The sequence below is a fragment of the Hipposideros armiger genome, unplaced genomic scaffold (genome assembly GCF_001890085.2).
Source record: "Hipposideros armiger isolate ML-2016 unplaced genomic scaffold, ASM189008v1 scaffold_513, whole genome shotgun sequence".
Lineage (NCBI taxonomy): Eukaryota > Metazoa > Chordata > Mammalia > Chiroptera > Hipposideridae > Hipposideros > Hipposideros armiger.
In genome coordinates, this window is record NW_017731863.1 from 117,116 (window position 1) to 139,604 (window position 22,489).

At 38.6% G+C, this 22,489-nt stretch overlaps 1 protein-coding gene across 1 annotated transcript in view; it reads right to left on the reverse strand.

Annotated features, from left to right (window-relative positions):
- LOC109396300 (uncharacterized) overlaps positions 1-22,365 on the reverse strand; it is an 83,544-nt gene extending 61,179 nt beyond the window's left edge. Inside the window, exon 1 of the mRNA XM_019668017.1 lies at positions 21,903-22,365. Within this exon, the coding sequence (XP_019523562.1) occupies positions 21,903-22,365 (463 nt within the window). The remainder of the gene's footprint in view (positions 1-21,902) is intronic.
- Between the last annotated feature and the right edge of the window lie 124 nt (positions 22,366-22,489).

Genomic DNA, 22,489 nt, shown 5'->3' on the forward strand with positions numbered 1-22,489 from the left:
AGCACTGTTCCCATCCCCCCAATTCCCCAATAAAAATCTTTAAAAAAAAAAAAAAGAAAGAAAGTGATGTGTCTAAGATATAGGACACTACAATAAAAGATGGTGCATATTGCAAGTGTAAATTTTATGCAAAGATTTAATGACGGGTTAAGAAGAGAGATTTTACTTTTCATAAAGTAGATTATAAAGTATACTTTATAAAGTACAAAGTAGAATACGAGATAAAAAGAATAAACAAAAAATAAAGCACTCATTTCCTAAATATCACCAGCAGTTTTCTCACTGACACCTTCACTACCACCCGCTCCTGGAGCACCCACTATCTTTTGCTCTGTGGTTACTTCGAAGTGAGAGCATGAAAAAGGCTGGAGGAAAGTTTAAACTACAGTATATGGGTATTATTCTACTTTCAATAAAAATGGAGACAAAGCAACCAGATTTGACCTCCCAACTGAAACTAAAAATCTGCACAAAATATATGAAACAATGGTTTTCAGATATTGGACAACAGACAGCACAGAACTGTAATTCCAGAGAGGAAGGAAACAAAACAAGGTAAGCATTATAATTGCCCAGCTTACAACCTGGAGTCAGTTCACAGGTCATAGCACATGATGAGGAAACCCAAGTAAAACTGGCCTCTCAATGAATTGAGGACACAGAGTTAAAAGTTTACGAGGCAACTAGTAGTTGCAGGGCCAAGAATTTGAGAAGAGAAAACTACACAAAGTAAGAATTCCAGAGACAGAAAGGTCTGCTCAAGTCTTGGATTGAGGACTAAAATGTACACACATGAGAAAAAGCTATACAAGGCCAGGAAAATAAAAACAAAAGTGAGTAGAGAGAAAAACATCTGGAGTTCAGACACGGTTGGTAATAGTTTGTGTTCCTACTAGTCAGAGTGGATAAACCTCGTAATTCATATTCAGCTGACTCCTCAGGAGGGCATCTCCTCAGCAGTGGGACTAAATTAGACCTACAACAAAAGGCTATTGTAAGACCCACACTAACAAATCTTAAAAATATGCCTCAAATTAATCAAACTGATTCCAAGTAACATAACTGAGAACCAGAAGAAAATGCAACACTACTTAAAATAATACAACAAAATAATCAACAATATAAAATTCAAAATGTCTTAATCCAATCAAAAAATTAAAGGCATGAAGAAAATCAGGAAAATATGACCTACAATCAGGAGAAAACTTAATAGCAAAACAGAAATGAAAGAAATGATAGAATTAGAAAACAAGGATATGAAAACAGCTATTATAAATTATTCATGTTTCAGAAGGTAGAAGAAAAAATTAGCATGATGATGAGACATGGAAGTTATGAAAAAGATTTAAATGGAACTTGCATAGAACTTCTAAAATAAAATACATAACATAGGATTAACAGCAGATTAAACACTGCAGAAGATAAAACCATGAAGTTAAAAACTGCAATAGTAATTATTCAAACTTACTGCACTGAAATAAAAAATACTAATAGAAAATGTGAGATAATATCAACTAGTCTAATTATACAACTAGTGTATAATTAGAGACTCAGAAAAAAAGGAAAGGGCGTGGAACAAAATATTTGAAGAAATACAGTTGAAAATTTTCTCAATTTCATAAAAACTATAAACCTAGAGATCCAGAGATCTAAACAACAGTCAAGTACTATAAACATAAAGAAATCGTATCAATGCATATCATACTCTATTGTGCAAAACTAACAAAAAATTTTAAAATAAGCCAGAAAAAAGGATAAATTACATACAAAAGAACTAAAATAATAAGAGCAGACTTCTTGTCGGAAACTATGTAAGACAGAAGACAATGGAGAAGTAGCTCCACACTACTGAAAGGAAAAAACATACAGCAGCATATAATTCTTTCCCCAGAGAAATAATCTTAAAAACTGAGTGGGAAATAGTGATATTTTTCCAAACAAAAGCTGAGAGAATTCTTTGCTAGCAGACGTGCAGTAAAAGAAATATTAAAGAAAGTTACTCAGGGAGAAGAAAAATGAAATCAGATTGGAATTTGGATCTACACAAAAGGAATTAGGAGTGCCAGAAATGGCAAATATGTGCATGAATATAAAAATTTAAAAGCTAACTGATTACACAGAGCAATATAACAATGCACTGTTGACTTTATAGAATATATAGAAGTAAATGATATCAGTACCACAAATGATGAGAGAGGAAATGGACGTACACTGTTATAAAGTTCTTACACTATACATGAAATAGAATATTATTTAAAAGTAGACCAAGGGGGAAAGGATATAGACTTTAAAACACTGTGGGTCTAGGAAAACAGTATGGTGGTTCCTCAAAAGCTCAAACATAGAATTATCATATGATCCAGCAATTTTACTTCTGGGTATATACCCAAAAGAATTGAAAACAGTGACTTGAGCAGATAATTGTACACTCATGTTCATAGCATCATTATTCACAATAGCCGAAAAGTGAAAATAACCCAAATGTCCATTGATAGATGAATGGATACACAAAATGTAGTATATACATACAAAAGTATATAATTTAGCCTTAAAAAGGAATGAAATTCTGATACATGCTACAACACGGATAAACCCAAAGACATGCTAAGTGAAATAAGACAGAAACAAAAGGACAAATACTGTATGATTCCACTTATATGAGGTAGTGAGACCATCAAATTCATAGAGAGAAAAAGCAGAATAGTGGTTACCAGAGACTGGGAAGGAAGAAAAGTGAACGAGGAGTTGTTGTAGCGGGTACATAGTTCAGTTCTGGGGGATGAAAAAGTTCTGGAGATGGACGGTGGTGATGGCTGCACAACAATGTGAATGTACTTAATGCCTCTGAACTGTACACTTAAAAACTATTAGAATAGTATAGACATGGTATATATTGATAATATAGATATAATAGATAAATTTTAAGTTATATATATTTTACCATAACTTTAAAATTTTTAAAATACATGCGATGTTAAGAAGAGAAAAAGGCAAGAAAGAGATTGGGAGAAAATATTTGAAAAACCTATCTGATAAAGGTCTTGTATCCAAAATATAAAAAAACAAAAACCTTATAACTAAATAAGATGAGCAACTCAACTTTTAAAATGACAAAAGATTTAAATAACCATTTTATAAAAGATGCAAGAATGGCAATTAAGCACATGAAAAGATGCTCAACATCATCAGCCATTAGAAAAATGCAAATTAAAACAAAAATGCAGGTACTAGTACATATATACTAAAATGGCAAGAAAAAGGATGTGCAGTATGTAAAATACCTCAAGATGTTTAGTGTAGGTGAGGGAAACTGGAATGGGAGAGGATAGAATAGGAAAACAAACAGACAACCTCAGATGATAAGTGAAATAGGGGGTATTACCTGCATCAGGCTTTTGAAAGCTCTCTACAGTAAGCTAGGCTGCCAGAAACGGGGGAAGTTTGATCAGGCAACCCAAATTACAATCATCTTTCTGCTTAGTAAATGTTTTTGTCTTACAGTTTCTGTCACACCACCACCCTTTGTCCCCACAAAAGCCTTATTTTTTCAAATTGTTATGTAACAGAATGTTTACATACAGTTTTATTTTCCCAAGCAATCAACAAGTAAGGGCATTAACCCAGCCTGCCCAGGATTGACTTCCTCATGCCCAGTCTTACTTCTCCCCACTTTGCTGTTAATAATCTTCCCCTAGGGATCCTAGAGTCCCTTAATGATCTGGCTCAGGTTTACATTTCCAGTCTCATCTGCTGTCTCTCCCAGCCATTCTGAAAAGTTTGCCATTTTTTTCAGCACAGAACAATAGTTCATTAATAAACACTTGTGTCAACTGACTTACGGAACTGAACTTCTCGAATACGTGGAGGAAAATATGAAGCATACCTGATAGTAGGAATATAAATAAGATTAGGTAGTCAGTTCAAAACTGCTATTTCAGAAAATTTCCTAAAAATTTTCCAAGAGCTACATCCAATTCAAATGTGCACTGACTTGGTTAATGTGCAATCTGCTACTAGGCTAGAATATTTAAAGGATACAATGAATGGGGGATTTCAACATTCCCAGGCACTTTAATTTGAAATATATCCATATGGACATATGTTTATATATACATATATTCAATTGTGTGTCCTGTTCTGTGCTAACTAACACCTCTGCTGTCAGTACCGAATACTACCATCTAGATCATTTTTGCATGTTCTGTAGTAATATGCTAAGAACTTAATCTGGGCTATAATTTTCTTATCACGAGAGAAAGGTATATGCACTATGGGTAACATGAAGCAATGGAAGTGATGTGAACAAAAGTGCAATTCTCCTAAGTGTTGCTTCCTTTACTATCAATTACAACAGGTTCTCTGATACGATATTAGCTTCGTGATATCCTGAAAGGCCAAAATTGAGAATCTCTTAAAATGAACATAACATTCTATTTACTTGTCTCACAATGTTTTTTCTCTCAATACAGGCATACACACTAGAAGTCATCAATAAATTTCAGCTTCAGTTTCACAGATGAAGAGTAATTATAACAGTACTGTTCTGACCAGTTGTCCATTATGTTATTTTAAGAACGGATAAGAGTATTTAACTACATAAAAGAACATTATAGTTCCTACACACACACAAACACACATCCCAGCTTATCCACATATATAACCAGCTGGTGCTGTTTTATTCAATTGCTACGGTTGTCTTCCTCCTAGAAAGTTGGGAAGTCAGTGGCAATTCATTACATACGTATAAGATCTGCAAAAGATGGCACACCTTATCTTGATTAGAGTAACTGAGTTGTGCTATTTTTGAGGCACAACATATATTTTCTTTTAATTACTGAAACCATGTTAAAGTAACTAAATTGCAGGAGGAATGAGAATTTGCTCTACTTAGAAAATCACTATACATTGTCTAAGCCTGAGAACCAAGAAAAGCTTGCTATATATAGCTCAACATCAGAGACACAGAGAAAGAAGTCTACTGAGAGTTAAGAAAAAAAAAAATACTCAAAAATGATTTGCATGATTCCAGACCTCAGTATTGCTACAAGATCACAATGGAAAGAATGTGGTAATTAACCAGCTTTAAATGCTGAAAGTATCCAATCATTCTTTTTCCCTAAAAACTTTTTTATAAACGGGGAAATCCTATAGTCTTCGTAATTACTCCTTCAGTCTACTTAACTTTTACAAAAATGAAACCAAAGTCCTGAGTAGTGTTATTCATGAGTTTCTCCGCTCTCTTTTTTATTTAAGCAGTGCTTTATTCCGCACAGGATTCCATTCTACTTATACTGTATTCATTAAATCTCTCCCCAGTGTATCTGATTAACGCCTTAGCTTTCAATGGGGAGAAAAAGGGCCTAACTAGTTTCCATAATCTAAAATGAGACTGGTAAAAATAAAAAGTCAAAGAACAATAGCTATAATAGTACCTGAGTTTTACTGAATACATTTAAGCCAAAAGCCAGTATTTGTCAGTAATCATTATAGACTCTTGTTAAATGTCAATAAACTTGGTAATACAGGTATTCTGCTGGAATGTATCTATGACTAATCTAATTCTGAAGTCTTAGCCTTTATTTCTAAGAGTTTTACTATAAATTCTCCTTATACTAGGACTCAGCATCTTAAGCATTTTATTTTTGTCATTCCCCTTCTATATAGTCATATATTTACCAAGTTGGCTTTATAATGCTGTAAGGAATTAAGTCAATTTACAAAGTAAACTACAAGTCCACTCCTCCTAATGGGTACAATGGTAAGATGACCCTACATTCTTTAAAATACTAGCTCCATATTTGAACTTCCACCGTGCCAAAGACAACTTGTTCATTGTACTGGGAAAGGAAACACTCTACTAATTTTTCACTTCTATGGTGAGTGTATTATTAGTCAGAGTTCCCCATATGTATGTGTGCATGTGTGTGTGTGTGTGCATGGGTGGGTGGGTCAGTCGGTGAGAGAGAGAGAGAGAGAGAGAGAGAGAGAGAGAGAGAGAGAGAAATTAGCTCATGAGATTATGGAGGCTGAGAAGTCCCCAAACCTGCAGTTGGCAAGCTGGAGACCCAGGGAAATAGATGGTTTGGTTCCAGGCTGCGTCTGAAAGCCTGAGAACCAGGAGAGTCACAGTACAAGTGCCAGAGGAAACCAATATCCCAGTTCATGCATCAGGCAGAAGTGCCCTCTGACAGCTTTTTTGTTCTATTCAGGTCTTCAATTGATCCAATGAGGACCACTCACCTTAGAGCAGCAGTTCTCAACCTGTGGGTCGCAACCCCTTTGGGGGTTGAACGACCCTTTCACAGGGGTCGCCTAAGACCATCGGAAAACAGATATTTACATTACGATTCATAACAGTAGCAAAATTACAGTTATAGAGTAGCAATGAAAATAACTTTATGGTTGGGGGTCACCACAACATGAGGAACTGTATTAAGGGGTCGCGGCATTAGGAAGGTTGAGAACCGCTGCCTTAGAGAGAACAATCTGCTTTACTGTCTACTAATTCAAATGTTAATCTCATCAGGAAACACCTTCACAGACATGCTCAGAATAAAGTTTGATCACATATCTGGGCACCCATGGCCCAGTCAAATTGACACATAAAATTAACCATCATAAATCCACCCCTCATCAACTGGGCACCCACATTCATCTCCTTAAACCCTATTTAATCTCCAAAAATGGACAATAACAAGATCATAATTCTGCATAACCTGATATAACTATCCTGTGTACAACTGAAAACACACTAACCATATCTGCAGAAGAGAAGGTGAAGTCCTTAAATGATGTTTACTGTTCTCCTTGATATCCCAAAATGTAAATAACATAATGTGAAATTACTAATATTTAAAATACTATTATATACATTCAATGCATCTCATCTTACAGGGTAATGGCATACGAGAGAAAAGAAAACAAAGATATTTTACATACATAGCCACACATGTGTGTACATATACATAGGGATATATATATATATATATATATATGTGTGTGTGTGTGTGTGTGTGTGTATACACACACACACACACACACACACACACACAATGTATTTATAACAAAATGAGGAAATACTCATTACAATTACAGTCCTTGTTTCTATAACTGGTAACGTGGTTATAGCTAGTATTTATAGCTACCTTCTTCCACTACCCATTTTGTATTCCTTTAGTCTTCAGCAAACACTTCAGCCGGTCACAGTCCTTTACCTGGTGAGATGACCCTTCATTCCTGAAGGGTCTGGGCCATCAGTAATCCTCCCTGAATGGGGTTGTTGCAGTTCTGCACTGTCGTTAATCACAGGGCATGGTAATACTGAGAGATGCCCTAAGGGATCCCCTGTATTGCAGACATCCTCTTCCTGTGGAGTGGAGTCCAACTTCCTCTTGGTAGTCAGGGTCAATCACCCCAGCCAGCCCACTTCCTTGCCTGTTCATTCAGAGGCATGAGGAGTCCAAAGTGGCTGGGCAACAGTCTGAACTTCCAGTTCAACGGAATTAATGTTGTGTCTCATGGTGGAAGCATTCCTCCCTTTGGAACTAAGACCTCTAGCCCAGCAGAGCATAAGGTCACAGAAATAGAAACCCAAAATTTTGCCAGTGGGTCACTAGGGGTAATAGTGAATGGTGCCACTCCTGTTTCCACCTCTTGATTCCTGAACCTGTGAATCCTGGCTAAAGGAGAAACAGCACCATATATTGAATATTAATTAAGAGCATATACAACCTTCTGGATAAGCTTGCCCCAGGTCTGCAAAGTACTGACACCTAGCTGGCACTGTAACTTAGTCTTCAAAAGACCATTTTACCATTTTATCAAGTCAGCAGCTTCAGGATGGTAAAAACATAAGACCAGTGAATTCCATGAGCATGTGCCCATTGCCACACTTCATTTGCTATGAAGTGAGTTCCTTGATCAGAAGAAGTGCTGTGTGGAATACCATGATGGTGAATAAGGTATTCTGTAAGCCCACTCATGGTATTTTGGGCAGAAGTATTGTGATGGGAAAGGCAAACCTATATCCAGAATATGTGATTATTCCAGTAAGAACAAACAGCTGCCACTTCCATGATGGCAGCAGTCCAATGTAATCAACCTGCCTCCAGGTAGCTAATTACCTCAGGGAATGGTGCCATATCAGGAATTTAGTGTTAGTCTCGGCTACTGGCAAACTGGACACTAAGCAGTGGCCACAGCCAGGTGATGAGTTGATGAGTTGAAGTCTATGTTGCTGAGCCCATCTGTAACCTCCACCCCTGGCAGCATGGCCACTTTGTTCATAAAAGCCCAATGGGCGATGACGGGGGTGGTTGGGGCGAAAGGATGACTGGTATCCACAGAACAGGTAAACCAATTGACTTGATTATCAAAATCTCCTGTGCTGGGCCGACCGAGTGGTACGTTGGTTAAGAGTTGGCTTGGGACGCCCCAGCTCTGAGCAGCAGGGCCACAGGTTCGGATCCCACATGGGCCAGTGACGCTGTGCCCTCTACAGCTAAGATGGTGAACAACAGCTCAACCTGGATCTGGGCTGCTGTGAGTCGCCAGGGACAGCATATGCTGCAGTGGGGCTGCAGTGGACTGCCGTGAGCTACTGTGAGTGGCCGGCAGCTGGTGTGAGCTGCTGCGAGCCGCCGTGAACGGCCATCCAATGGCCAGCGACCGATCTGCCTCAGCCAGGAAGAGCGCAATGATCACAATACCAACATGGGTCAGTAAAGCGACGTCCTCCACAACTAGACTGAAGAACCAAAGGACAGTAGCTTGTCTGTTCCCCTTCCCCAATTCCCCAACGCTTTTCCCCTCCCCAATTCCCCCCAATAAAATCTTTAAAAAAAAAAATCTCCTCTGCTGAGGTCACCCTTTGGTGAGCACTCACATGAAACACAAATATCTTCACTATTTTGCCCATTCAGAGAGGTCTATCTGCATACCTCCTTCTCAGATTTCCTTGTCACCAATTTTCCAGTCATGTTCCTCCCAAGTCCCTAAACATTAAACCAAACTGTTGGTCATAGCCCATGAGTCAGTATACAATCACCCACCTCACCACTTTCTTTCCAAGCAAAGTGAACAAACAGCTGCATTTCCTGAAGCTCTGCCCACTGGGAAGATCTCATTTCACCAATGTCCTTCAGGGATATTCCACAAAGCGGCCATAGTGTCCACTTTCAGGTGGTGCCTGCCTATCATACAGAACCACCTGTAAACCAGGAATGAGGCTTCTTTTCCTCTGTCAACTGATCTTTGGGAGCTTCCCATGAGGCCATAGGTGCAGTCTAGGAAAGAGAAGACACTGTAGCAGGGGAGGGACCACAGGCCTTTGGGCCACTTCTCATGTAACTGATTACTTGTGCCTTCAGGTACTGCTCATGCCTGACCAGATATATACAACTTCCATGTGATGATGCAGTGCTGCTGTGTGTGTAGCTTTATGGCTTGGTGGGTCAGATATTTCCAATTTCATAACGGGCAACTCAGGTTACGTGGCAACTTGGTAGCCCATGGTTAAGCAGTCTCTTAGGCCCAGTAACAGGCCAACAGCTGTTTCTCAAAAAAGGAGTAGTTATTTGCAGAAAACAGCAGGGCTTTGGACCAAAATCCTATGGGCCTGTACTGTGATTCACCTGTAAGGGTTACCAAAGTCTCAAAAGAGCATCCCTGTCTGCCACCGACACTTCAAGTGCCACTGGATCTGCTGGATAATATGACCCAAGTGGCAGAGAAGCTTGCACAGCAACTGGACATGTTGCAGAGCCTCCTCTTGTTCAAAACTAGCTGTTTTTGAGTCACTTAATAATTGGTCAGAGTAACACACTCAAATGAGGAATATGTTGCCAGATACAAAAACTTATCCTTCACCTTAGAAGGGATATCTTGACATACCCCATGCCACTGGATGACTAGAAATTTCACTGAGGTTGGAAGGCTGCTGAACTTTTGTCAGATATACTTCCTACTCTCTGACACTTAAACGACTTACTAATAAGTCTACAGTAGTCGCTGCTTCTTGCTCACTAGCTCCAATCAACATAATGGCATCAATATAATGAACTAGTGTGATATCCTGTGGAAGAGAAAAGGTAATACAAATCCACTCCAACTAAATTATGACATAGGACTGGAGCATTGCTATACCCCTGAGGTAGGACAGTGAAGGTATATTGCTGACTTGCCAGCTAAAAGCAAAGTACAATCGGCCCTGCATATCCATGGGCACATCCACAGATTCAACCAACCATAGATCAAAATTACTTGAAAAAAAAATCCCAGAAAGTTCCAAAAAAGCAAAATGAATTTGCCATGTGCCAAGCACTACACTGAATTCATACAAATAAAGTGATATGTAGACATACCCTGCTGTAATCTATATGGAAATATAGGTTACATGCAAAACAAAACTAAACAAAAAAACAACAAAACTCCTTTTTATAGAAGGGACTTGAGCACCTGTGAATTTTGGTAGCCATGGGGGGGGGAGGGGGGTGGTCCTAGAAGCAATCCCATACAGATACCAAGGGACTACTGCATTTCTGTTGCACCTTATTGACAAGGATGGGAAAAAAAGACATTTTTCCAGATCAATAGTTACATATGAAGAACCAGGGTATGTGTTAATTTGTTCAAGCAATAAAATCATATCTAGTTCAGCAGCTGCGGCTGTAGTCATCTGTTGGTTAAGCTTACAATAATCAATTGTCATTACCCAAGATCCACCTGTCTTCTACAAAAGCCAAACAGATGGATGGGGATGTGGTGAGAATCACCATCCTGCATTTTCAAAGTCCTTGATCATGGCAGTATCCTCTGCAATACCTCCAGGAAAGAGGTATTGTTTTTGGTTCGCTATTTTCTTAGGCAGAAGCAGTTCTAGTGGCTTCCATTTGGCCCCTCTCACCACAGTAGCCTTCACTCCACTGGTCGGGGAACCAATGTGGAGACAGTGCCAGCTGCTGAGACTATTCTAATTTTGCATTCCAGAACTGGGAAAATAACTATAGGATGGGTGTGAAGACCAAAGTCATCCCAATTACTTCCACAAAATTGGAAATAATAGTCTCAAGTATGACTCTCAGGTACTACAACATGCTAAGCCAGTCACTTAAATGATGGGGGTAAAAAAAGTTCAGTTACTTTCAATTACTAAGGCATTAAAATCCACAAGTACAAGGCTAGAGATTTTCACCAAATCAAAAACAAAACAAAACAAAACCCTGGGCTGCTGGTTTTCTTTCTTCACTAGGAAATCCCATTAACCAAAAAATTCAATTTCTCCAAGTAAAATGTTCAGTCATAGCACATAATAAGTGTTCAACAAATGCTTCTTCACTTTCCCCTTACAGGGTAATCATTATGACAATTCAAATAACTTTTTAATCATAATTTGCAAGCCTTACCTAAAGATTTCCTATTTAAATTGATCCACTTAGGAAAGTGCATCAGACACCACATACTGCTGTCATATGTGTGCCTTTGGGGGCTGGGGCATGGCCTCGTCCTGGTGCCTTCCATCATGAGGCAGTGAGTATAAACAAACATTAAAAAAAAAAAATTGAGACGTCCACTCGAGATGGTGGAGTAAGTAAATGCTGTGCTTGACTCCTCCCACAACCACATCAAAATTACAACTAAACTACAGAACAACCATCACTGAGAATCATCTGAAGTGTAGCTGAACAGAAGTCCTATAACTAAAGACATACAGAAGAAGCCACGTCAACACTGGTAGGAGGAGCGGAGACATGAAACAGGCTGGTGCCACACCCACATGTGGTGGTTCAAAATTGGGAGGGATATCTTGGCTTTGGAGGACCCCTGGAGGAGTGAGGGGGGGTCCCAGTCCCACACCAGGCTCACCAGCCCAGGGTTCCAGTGTGTGGAAGAGAAGTCCCCATAACTTCTAGCTGTGAAAACCAGAGGAGATTGTGTCTGAGGAAGCTGGAGGGCTGCTGGAGTCACATGCGTTCCTCTTATAGAGCCTGCTCACACACTTACTCACTGACGGACTCATTTGCTCTGAGCACCAGTGCTGCCGCCACAGCTAAAAAGGTGCCAGGGCCATACAGGGAGGAACTGAATAGCCTGGCTTCAGGGTGAGGGCTGTAGTGGCAGCTTTCTCCTGGATTGAAGCGCTAGCAGAGGCCACTGTTGCTTTATTGAGGCCTACCCTCACCAAGCCTGCATGGTCAGGAGGGCACCATCTCTGAGTCTCCATTAACCTAGTTAACACCATTCACCCTGCCCTGGTGATTCTGAGACCCCACCTCTCCCAACTTGCAGGACCACCCAAACCGCTCATGCTGCAGACTCTCCTAATCTCTCAAAGGTTCACAAACTCCAAAAAAGCAGCGTCCGGCCTCAGCATGCCTCGTACCTCATGCTAAGCAGCCCCAAGCCCAGCACTTGCAGCAGCTGGCCTGTTAGCAGCTTAGCCTCTCCCAGGCACCTCCAAGCCAAGCAAAAGTGACAGCCATCTTCAGATCACTTTATAACTCATTCCAAGTGGCCCAGGGCAGGACACAGGCAGCAGGTGACCTTGGCCTGAACCAGAGCCCCTCACAAGAAGTCCCAGAACCAACACACCTGCTTCAGACCACAACAGAGAACCACCCAACCACCTCCACAAACGATACACCCAAAGGGCATACTGGGCAGGCACCAAAGCCCCACTAAAGCAAATCCTGCTCCATAGGGTCAACCCCTGCACAAGGTGTCCTCACTGTAGTCACAGCCCTTCCTCATAACCAATCAGCCTGAGGGTCAACGCCTCCTATTGATGTGCAAACAGCAATCAAGGCTCAACTACAACAGGAGGGCACACACAATGCACACAAGGGACCCACCTGCAGCACCTGGCTCAGGTGACCAGGAAGAGACAGTACCACTGGGTCCCACAAAACACCTAATACATAAGGCCACTCTACTAAGACCAGGAGACATAGCACTTCTACCTAATATATAGAAACAAACACCGGGAGGCAGCCAAAATGGGGAGACAAAGAAACATGTCCCAAATAAAAGAAGAGAACAATGCTCCAGAAAAACAACTAAACAAAAAGGAGGCCAGCAATCCACGACATGCAGAGTTCCAAACACTGGTTATAAGGATATTAAATGAGCTCAGCAAGAATTTCAACAAAGAGATATGAAACAAAAAATTGGAGATAGAAAACATAAAAAAGAAGCAGTCAGAAATAAACACCATGATACTGAAATGAAGAACACATTAGAGGGAATCAACAGATTAGGTGAAGCAGAGGTTTGAATTAGCAATTTGGAAGATAAGATAGCAAAAAACACACAATCAGAACTGCAAAAAGAAAAAGGAATCCAAAAAAATAAGGAGAGTTTAAGAGGCTTCTGGAACAACATCAAGCATACAAACATTCACATCATAGGGATATCAGAAGGAAAAGAGAGAGAGCAAGGAATTGAAAAATCTATTTGAAGAAATAATGATAGAAAACTTCCCGAACCAGGTGAAGGAAATAGACATACAAGCCCAGGAAGCACAGAGAGGCCCAAACAAGGTGAGCCCAGAGGCCCACACTAAGACATGTCATAATTAAAATGCCAAAGATTAAAGAGAGAATCTTAAAAGCAGCAAGAGAAATGCAGTTAGTTGCCCTTCTAAACGCTCTTTCTTTTCCAAGTCTAATATGGTGTGTTCTATACTCAATAAATACATTCAATAGATGACAGATAGACAGACAGTCCAATGTCAGAAATTCTTCAATTGAGACTATCCAGTCTGAGGAACAGAAGAAGAATGAAGAAAAACAGAGCCTCCAAGACCTGTGAGAAACCATCAGGCATGCCCACATATGTACTATGGGAGTCCCAGAAGAGACAGAGAGAAAGGAGCAGAAAAAATATTTGAAGAAATAATGGCCAAAAACTTCCAAAGTTTACTTCCCAATGTGTACTTCCCAAAGTATGTACACTCACACACACACACACACACACACACACACAAAACTTCATCAACAGATACACCCTGGAATGTTTTCTAAAGTGGGAAAAAAAGTATATGCTGATTAAACAATCAGATCCAGCCTTATGATTCCAAATTCGGCACTGTGAACTATGTACTGGATTATTTTGCTTAGATGAAAGTAACTATGGCCCTTCTATGTGAGAAGGAAAAAAATCCAAAAATTTAATGTATATATAATTTCACTGGTTCATAAGATTTTTTTATTCTTGAGTATTTTGTATGAACCATATTATAAAACATCATTTTGCAATCTGAGCAGACTGTGAGTGGTCAGAGCACTTCTCATTGATCATATGGGAGTCACCTTTTATGTTCATCATTGTGACACTGAGAATAATAACCTTGTGGCATTTATTTTCCTACTGATAACAAAAGAAGCAAGACCAATAACACCCAACTTTGGAAATACAAAAACTTAACTCAGTACGCCAATAAAGATAAAGTTTCCTACAAAAGGTTCTTGCAACAAAAAGTACTGTACATGTATTCTTAATTAACATGATAACTGGAAAAAAAATCACATATACTAAATGAGCAGTGACATCTTAAATCACCATTCACTTTAAGCAAAACTAGTCCTAAAAAAATGTCTCTTCTGTGTAACAAACAAAAGAAACTTAAAATATCTGAATGCCTCATGAAAACCAGTTATTAAACAAACACTTTGACCATTCAGCAGAATAAAAAATAAGCATTCCTTTCAACTCGTCTTCTGAATCAGGGTGGCCCATTTAATGTCTTCCCGCTTTCATAGGTTTATTTTCCATTTTTCATGCCTAACTTGGGCAAACTGTGAATAAAAGGTATGACCTCATTTTAAGTTGTCTTTATTAAATTCATAATTAAAATGATATTTAATCTCACCTTTAATCACTATCTTTTATTGGTGTCTAAGCATGTAGTTGTTTTAGTAGTATTCATATAAGCCCCAGTGTATCACTGAAGCATATTCACAGATTAATGGATCTTGCATAACACTGCAGCACTGTCTTTACGCCAATTGGTTAAGTTCCGAATTCTCCTAATATAAAAGTAAAGCACCTTGAAAAGATCTCATAGATTCCCTTTTACCACAAGGTTGGACACAATACAAAAAAGCAATTTGGCTGGCCTCTCCATTATTTAGGCCTCCTTCTGGTAGGAGATGCACACCATCTATGTTAGCAAAGGGAGAAGAAAGCCATTCTCTCTAAATAGCAGAAAGAGTGATTTCAACTTTACAAGACAGTCCTTATTTCATTCATGTAGTTAGTCTATATGACTATATGTGTTGGACTGCATTATGTAAATCCCAAAATGTACATACCCTTCCAAGGAAAATAGTTTTATTACAATTGTAACATGTTGCATTTTAAAGCAGCTAACATTATCTCTGATCTTCATCAATTAAATCTGTAATAAAAAAAAAATTCTCATTTCAAAACAAAAAATTGTATCCTCAGCTAGTGACAGTAAATGTATCCTAATTCATTAAGTAGGATTCTATGGCATATAGCTAACAGCAGTCTTTGTACCACTTATTAAGGATTTGAAAGGGAGAGAAGGTACAGGTTTAAACTAATTTAGAATTACAAAATGTAAAAGGGTATAAATTTGGGTAAATATTTTAGAAGTAACTAATACTGTCTCATATTGATTTATTAATGTGCTTAATGAGTTTATTCTAAGCATTAAGATTGACAGATTCAGAATAAGCACAATACATACAAAATGCTTACAATAATTCAATATTGGTAGTGTAGCCTATGAATAAAAGCACAGATTCAAGAAGATTTCTGATCAAATCCAGCTCTACCGTTTATATTAATCCAACCTCAGAAAAGTATGCTACTTGTCTGAGGCTGGGTTTCCTAGTCTGTGAAATGGGAAAATGCTACCTACCTCAAAGGGTATTGGTTGGAATTTAATAAAACAACATACAAAAAGGGTTTCTGCATGATGCTAGGTACAAAGATTAACTTCTGTAATTCCTATCGAAAGAAGAACACGAATAGTATCAAACATGCATCAAGAGTTCTATTTAGATTACACAGAATGCATCAAGAGTTCTATTTAGATCAATGGCAGAGCAAAATCATAACATGGGTAGAAAAGTTATTTAATTATTCTAGACTCTAAACCTGTAAAATAAATGGTTTAACTAGATAAAATGTAAGGAACTCTGACTTTCTGAAATTCAAAGATTCTACCTTAGAGCGATTCCCAAAAAGTCAGTGATATTGACTACCACATTTCTCTCCAAAATTTATCATAATAAATTGCCTAGGGGACAAATTCCAAGAATACCAAATGAAACAAAGAAGCAATGTTTAAGAATCTGAAAACAATTCATATATTGAGTGAAAACCACTTTTTAAGAAATCAATTAAAAGAATCTTATCAGTTATGCACAATGATTTAATATTAATTTTAATGCGGAAAACTTAACTATCTTAACTACAAGTCAAGAACTTACAAATCAAGTTCTCAAAACAATTTATGATGTAGTTTGCACTCACAATGTGATACTGAGTGAAAAGGGAAAAATATAAAACAATATTTGCCATTTTGTTTTAAAAATGTTTGCAAAAGGAAAAAGACTGAAAGAAAAGTCAGCAAAATGTTAGCAGGAGTTATCTCATATTAATGGAAACACGTTAACTATTTTCTTTATAAGACTCTTTACTTCCCAATTTTCTACTGTAATCAACTATAATTCCCAAAATTAAAAAAAGGTAATATTCACCCATGACTAAAAAAAAAAAAAAAACTCTCAGCAAACGAGGTGCTAAAGAAAACTTCTTCAATCTGATACAAATTGTATTTACAAAAAAAAATTGCAGTTAACTACTTAATGGCAAAAGGCAACATGCCTTACCTGCTAAGATGAGAAACAAGGTAAGGATGTCTGCTCTGACTTGTCTTAGTCAACATCATACTAGAGGTCGTAGTCAGCATAATGAGACAAGAAAACAAAATGAAAGACAAACAGGTGGAAAATATTAAATAAAACTGTCTCTATTGGCAAACAAGATTGTCTATGTACAAAATCCAAATGAGTCTACAAAAGCTACTAGAACTAATAAGTGAATTTAATAAGGTTGATGATTCAAGAGCAATATAAAATATTAAATTATCTATATAAACAATTGGGAATTAAAATTTTTAAAGATTACCATTTTTAACAGTATCAAATAACAAAATACTTAAGATACAAATATGACAAAATATATGCAAGATTTTTACGCTGAAAACTTCAAAACATTAATGAGGAAAATCAGAGATCTAAATAAAGATACTTTACTAATGGATTAGAAAACAATATTAAGATATCAATTCTTTCTAAGTCTATCTATAACTTTAAAGCTTGCCAAGAAAAATCCTACAATGAGTTTCTTATAGACAGACAAGTGGGTTAAATATTTACAGGGAAAGAATAGGAGTTAGGATACTCAAAACAATTTTGAAAAACAACGAAGTTGAAAGACTCAGACTTCCTAATTTCAAGGCACACTATAAAGCTACGCTAATGAAGATAATGTGGTTTTAGCCAAAGGAGAGACACACTGAAGGTTGCAACAGAACTGAGAGTCCAGAAATACATCCACACATACATAGTTAATTGATATTTGACAAAGGTGCTAGAGCTTTTAGAATGTGTTCAAACTTAAGTGTCTATCAATTTAAAACAGACTGATATGAACCTCATGGTAACAAATCAAAACCCTCTAATAGCTACACAACCACAGCAAAAAAATGAGAAAGAGATTTAAACATAAAACTAAAGAAAATCATCAGACCACAAGGGAAGAGAGCAAGAGAAGAAAGGAAAATAGAAGACCTACAAAAACAGCCAGAAAACAATGAACAAAATGGCATTAAGCACATACCTATCCATAATTACTTTCAATGTAAATGGACTAAATTCTCAAAACAAAAGACATAGGGTGGCTAAATGGAAAAAAAAAAAAAAACCCAAGACCCATCTATGTGCTGCCTACAAGAGACTCGCTTCAGATCTAACACACACAGTCTGAAAGTGAAAGGCTGGAAAAAGATATTCCATACAAATAGAAACAATAAGAAAGTTGGAGTAGCAATACTTATGTCAGACAAAACAGACTTTAAGAAAATACTGTAACAAAAGACAAAGAAGGACATTACATAATGATAAAGTAGTCGATCCAACAAGAATGATATAGCATTTGTAAATATTTATGCACCAAACATAGGAATATCTAATTATATAAATATAAAGAGCAAATATTAACATACATAAAGAGAGAAATTAACTACAACATGATCCAAGAATCTCATTTTTTGGTATATACCTAAAGGAATTTAAATCACTATCTCAAAGAAATACCTGCACTCCATGTTCATAGAAAAATTATTCACAAAAGCCAAGACACAGAAACAAGTTAATGTCCATCAAACGAATGACTGGATAAAGATGTGATACACAGATATGTAGACATATGAATAGATAGCTAAATAAATAGATAAACACAGGAATATTATTCAGCCATAAAAACAAGAAAATCCTGCCTTTTGCAAGAGCTTGAATGGACCTTGAGGGCATTATACTAAGTGAAATAAGTCAGACAGAGAAAGACAAATACTGCATGATATCACTTAGTGATGGAATCTAAAAAAGCCAAACTCATGGAAATAGAGTAGAATGGTGGTTGCCAGAAACTGGGGAGTAGGGGAAATGGAAGATATACTGGTCAAAGGGTAAAAACTTCCATCTATAAGATGAGTAAATTCTAAAGATCCAATGTACAGCTTGGTGGCTATAATTAACAATACTGTATTATGGACTTGAAAGTTAAGAGAGTAGATCTTAAATATCATCACAACAATTAAAAAAAAAGAAGGTAATTTTGTGATGGGTGGAGGTGTAACTAACCTTAATGTGGTAGTCATTTTGCAACATACACTTGTATCAAATGATCATTGTACACCTTAAACTTACATATGTTATATGTCAATAATATTTCAAAAAAAAAAAAAGCTGGAAAAAATGAAGAAAAAATAAAAAAAGACAAAAGATTTAACAGTTCACCAAAGAAGATACACAGATAGTCAATAGGAAAATGCAAATTAAAACATCAATGAGATATCGCTAAATACCTATTAGAATAGCTAAAATAAAAAATAAAATGACAAATGCTGGCCAGGATGTAGAGCAATTGGAACAGTCAAACATCTTTGGAAAGGAATGCAAAATGAAACAGCTATCTTGGAAAATATTTTGGTTATTTCTCATAAAGTTAAACAAACATTTGCCACATGATCTAAGAATCCCAGACATTTAACCAGAAGAAATGAAAACATGTCTATACAAAGACTTGTACATGAATGTACAAAAAACTGTGCATGAATATTTATAGCAGCTTCATTCCTAAATACCAAAAACTGGAAACAACCTAAGTGTCCATCAACTGGTAAATAGATAAACAAATTATGATATATTCATACAATGAAATAGTACTCAGTGCTAAAAACGAGAACAAAGCAATGATAAATTCATCAACATGGATGAATCAAAAAAGCATTAAGAAACCAGAAACAAATTCTACATACAATAGAATTCCATTTATATGATATTCCAGAATAGACAAAGCTATGGGGACAAAGAACATATAAGTGGTTGCCAGGACCTATGGGTTAGAAAAGGAAACTGATTAAAAAGGGGCATGAAGAAACTTTTGGGAATAATGTAAATGTTCTTTGGCTGGATTACGGTGGTGGTTACACGACTACATGCATTTGTCAGAGTTTATAGAGCAAGATACTAAAAACGGTTTTTAACTTGTAAATTATACCTCAATAAATCTAAATTTTAAAAGACAGAGGACATGCCCTTTTGAAATATATAAATCGAATTAAATTAGTTACATCCAGCTTACTGGGTATGGGATGGGGGAAAGACAGTGAGGAAATAAAAAATCCTTAGAAATACTGCAAATCAAAAAAAAAAAGATCTATCATTAGTAAATAAGAAGAAACAGATATTGATACAAAGAGTTAATCTACAGAGTTGCTTTTTTTATTAAGTTCCCATTATTTGAACAGAAAATAAAATTTGATGAGCTTTCAAGAAAGACCAAAAGTCACAAGGAACAGATTAATAAAGGAGCACTATGATTATGAGCCAGAATTTGGAAACAACTTACCTAAACATCCCCCTTCCAATTTACTAATGGAAAACATCTCACCTACTCCAATGCATTCCTAGCCCAACTTCTGCTATCAAGAAAAAGATGATAAATCTTCAAATAGTTTTATTCATAACAAATCTTATATCGACAGCTAGAGGTACAAGATAAAAATGCCTCTTAGTAGGCAAATTCCTATGTGTCCATTTAAGCTTCAGACCAGCTAAATTGGTAACCATCTTTCTTCTTTTATTTATTGGGGGGGGGGGATGGTGCTGTAACCTCTGTGACTTTCTGCAGTTTTTGTCTGACATTAAGTATTAACATGATTAAAAACAAACAAACAAAAAGCTCTCAAGTTTTGAGCTGATCACTCCAATAAGAAAATACATTTTTCCGTTTAATAAAAGTTAAGAGGTAAGTTGTAACTTTCATCCCTTTTGTTTCATGTTTATTCCATTTGGCTTATATTGTTGCTAAGAAACCAGTTCATAATAAGATTTCCCAGCCCACAGAACAGCCTCCTGGCCTGCCTAGAGGATACCAAACGTTGTAACCAGGGTAATTCTCTACCACACAATTTACTGGCTAGGTGGCACCACAGGTGCACTCTCCCTGGCATCCCCCTTGCTCCATTTACCTTAACAGGTAAAGTACAGCCAATCCCCTCAATGCAACAGAAACTGTAGCAGAGGGCAGAAGGGATGATTATAAGTATAGAGCTCTCCGACAGCACAAAACAAAGAGAATTTACTGTCAGTCTGTCGTTCCACCCAACTAAATATTCTGGGTATTCTGCTTTAAATTATGGGGTGAAATGTTAGCCCACCCCAATCACTGCACCACGAAACATGCAAACTATTTCTAAAGGCCACCATCCAACGACCTCCCTGAAAAATATCTGGATCGGAAGGTGGCATCAGTATCTGCCCAGTTCAGAGGGGGAGGGAAAGAAAAGGGTCCGAATTCTTGGGGGGCGGCTGAGTCACCTAGAGCTGTGGCCAGAACTTTGCCCTCCAGGAATTCAGGCTCTGCCCCAACTCTTATTAGGGAAGCAAGTGAGAATAGCAGCAAAAGCATCATCCTACCAAAAAGACACTCAGCGAGCTTTTAATAGAGTTGCCATTCCTTAAAGTGAAGCTAAAATTGGGTTTCCAGTCCAAAGCTTTCCTCCGCAGCCCACAACACCGGCAGACGGAAGAAGCATCTTGATTATGGGATCTGGGGACGCACTTTCGGGGATGAAGGATGCCTCACCACTTGGAAAGTTACTGCCCTCTGCCTTTACCCCGAATTACCACTTTTATTGCAATGTGTGGCCCAAAGTAACTATAAGGAAATGTGGCTGACGGACCTAGTACAGTTTTTGCCCGATGTACTCGGCAAAGGAGAAGGGAAAACATAAGCCAGGCGCGATCGGTGAAAACTGGACTAGAATCCGTCTCCGTTAGGTGGGAGTTTCCGTGACACAATTATCACGTGTACTTGTGCGTCGACTTTCTTTCTTAAACATTCGATTCGGGAACGTACCGGGGCCGAAACCTGCCGGCGAGAGCAAGTGCAGAGGGGCACTGCCTGCCGAGGGGGCGGGTCACGCCCCCCACTCTGGTCCCGGCGAGCTCCGGGGGCGAGGCCGGACGCGCGCCCAGCCCGGGTGGGACGCTCCCGGTCAGCGCCCAGGCCGCCTGCGGGCGCGCCGCCCGCCTCGTGCGGCCCCGGGACCCAGACCCAGGCCCGGAAGGCGAGAGTCGCTTTACCTGCTCCCTGCTCCCGCTCACCGCCGCCGCCGCTGCCGCGCCGCTCACCCCCGCTGCCAGGTGAGCCACCCCCAGCACACAGACTGACCCGCACGCGGACACCCGGGGCACGATCGCAAACCTTTGGGGAGGGGGGACCGCGACCCCAGTAACACAAGTAGGGGTAGCCCACACACCACCCGGCTTCGAGAAACCTCTGCCCCCGGAAGTTGATTTCCACCAAGGCCCGCCCAACGCTGCGCCCGTCACTCAATGCAAACACACGAGTCACGTGGCACCAGACCGAGGCCTGAGCTGAGGCCCCGTAGAGTCCGAGCGGTCCTGGCTTGAGTGTCCGCAGAGCATTGCCCTGTGAAAGGGGATGACCCAGGAACCACCTCCTGTTGGTTACAGCCTGAGTGGCAGGCCATGTTTCTATGACTAATCCATGCAAATTAAACCATCCCCAAAATGACATTTCCATCTGGGACTCTGTAGGGTTGTTCTTCAGAAGAGCCGGGCCTAAACTCTTCACCACTTCCAATCAGAGTTCAGTAAAAACTGAAAGCGAGCCAAGTGCCTGACATGTAGCATTTGCTCAAGAAACA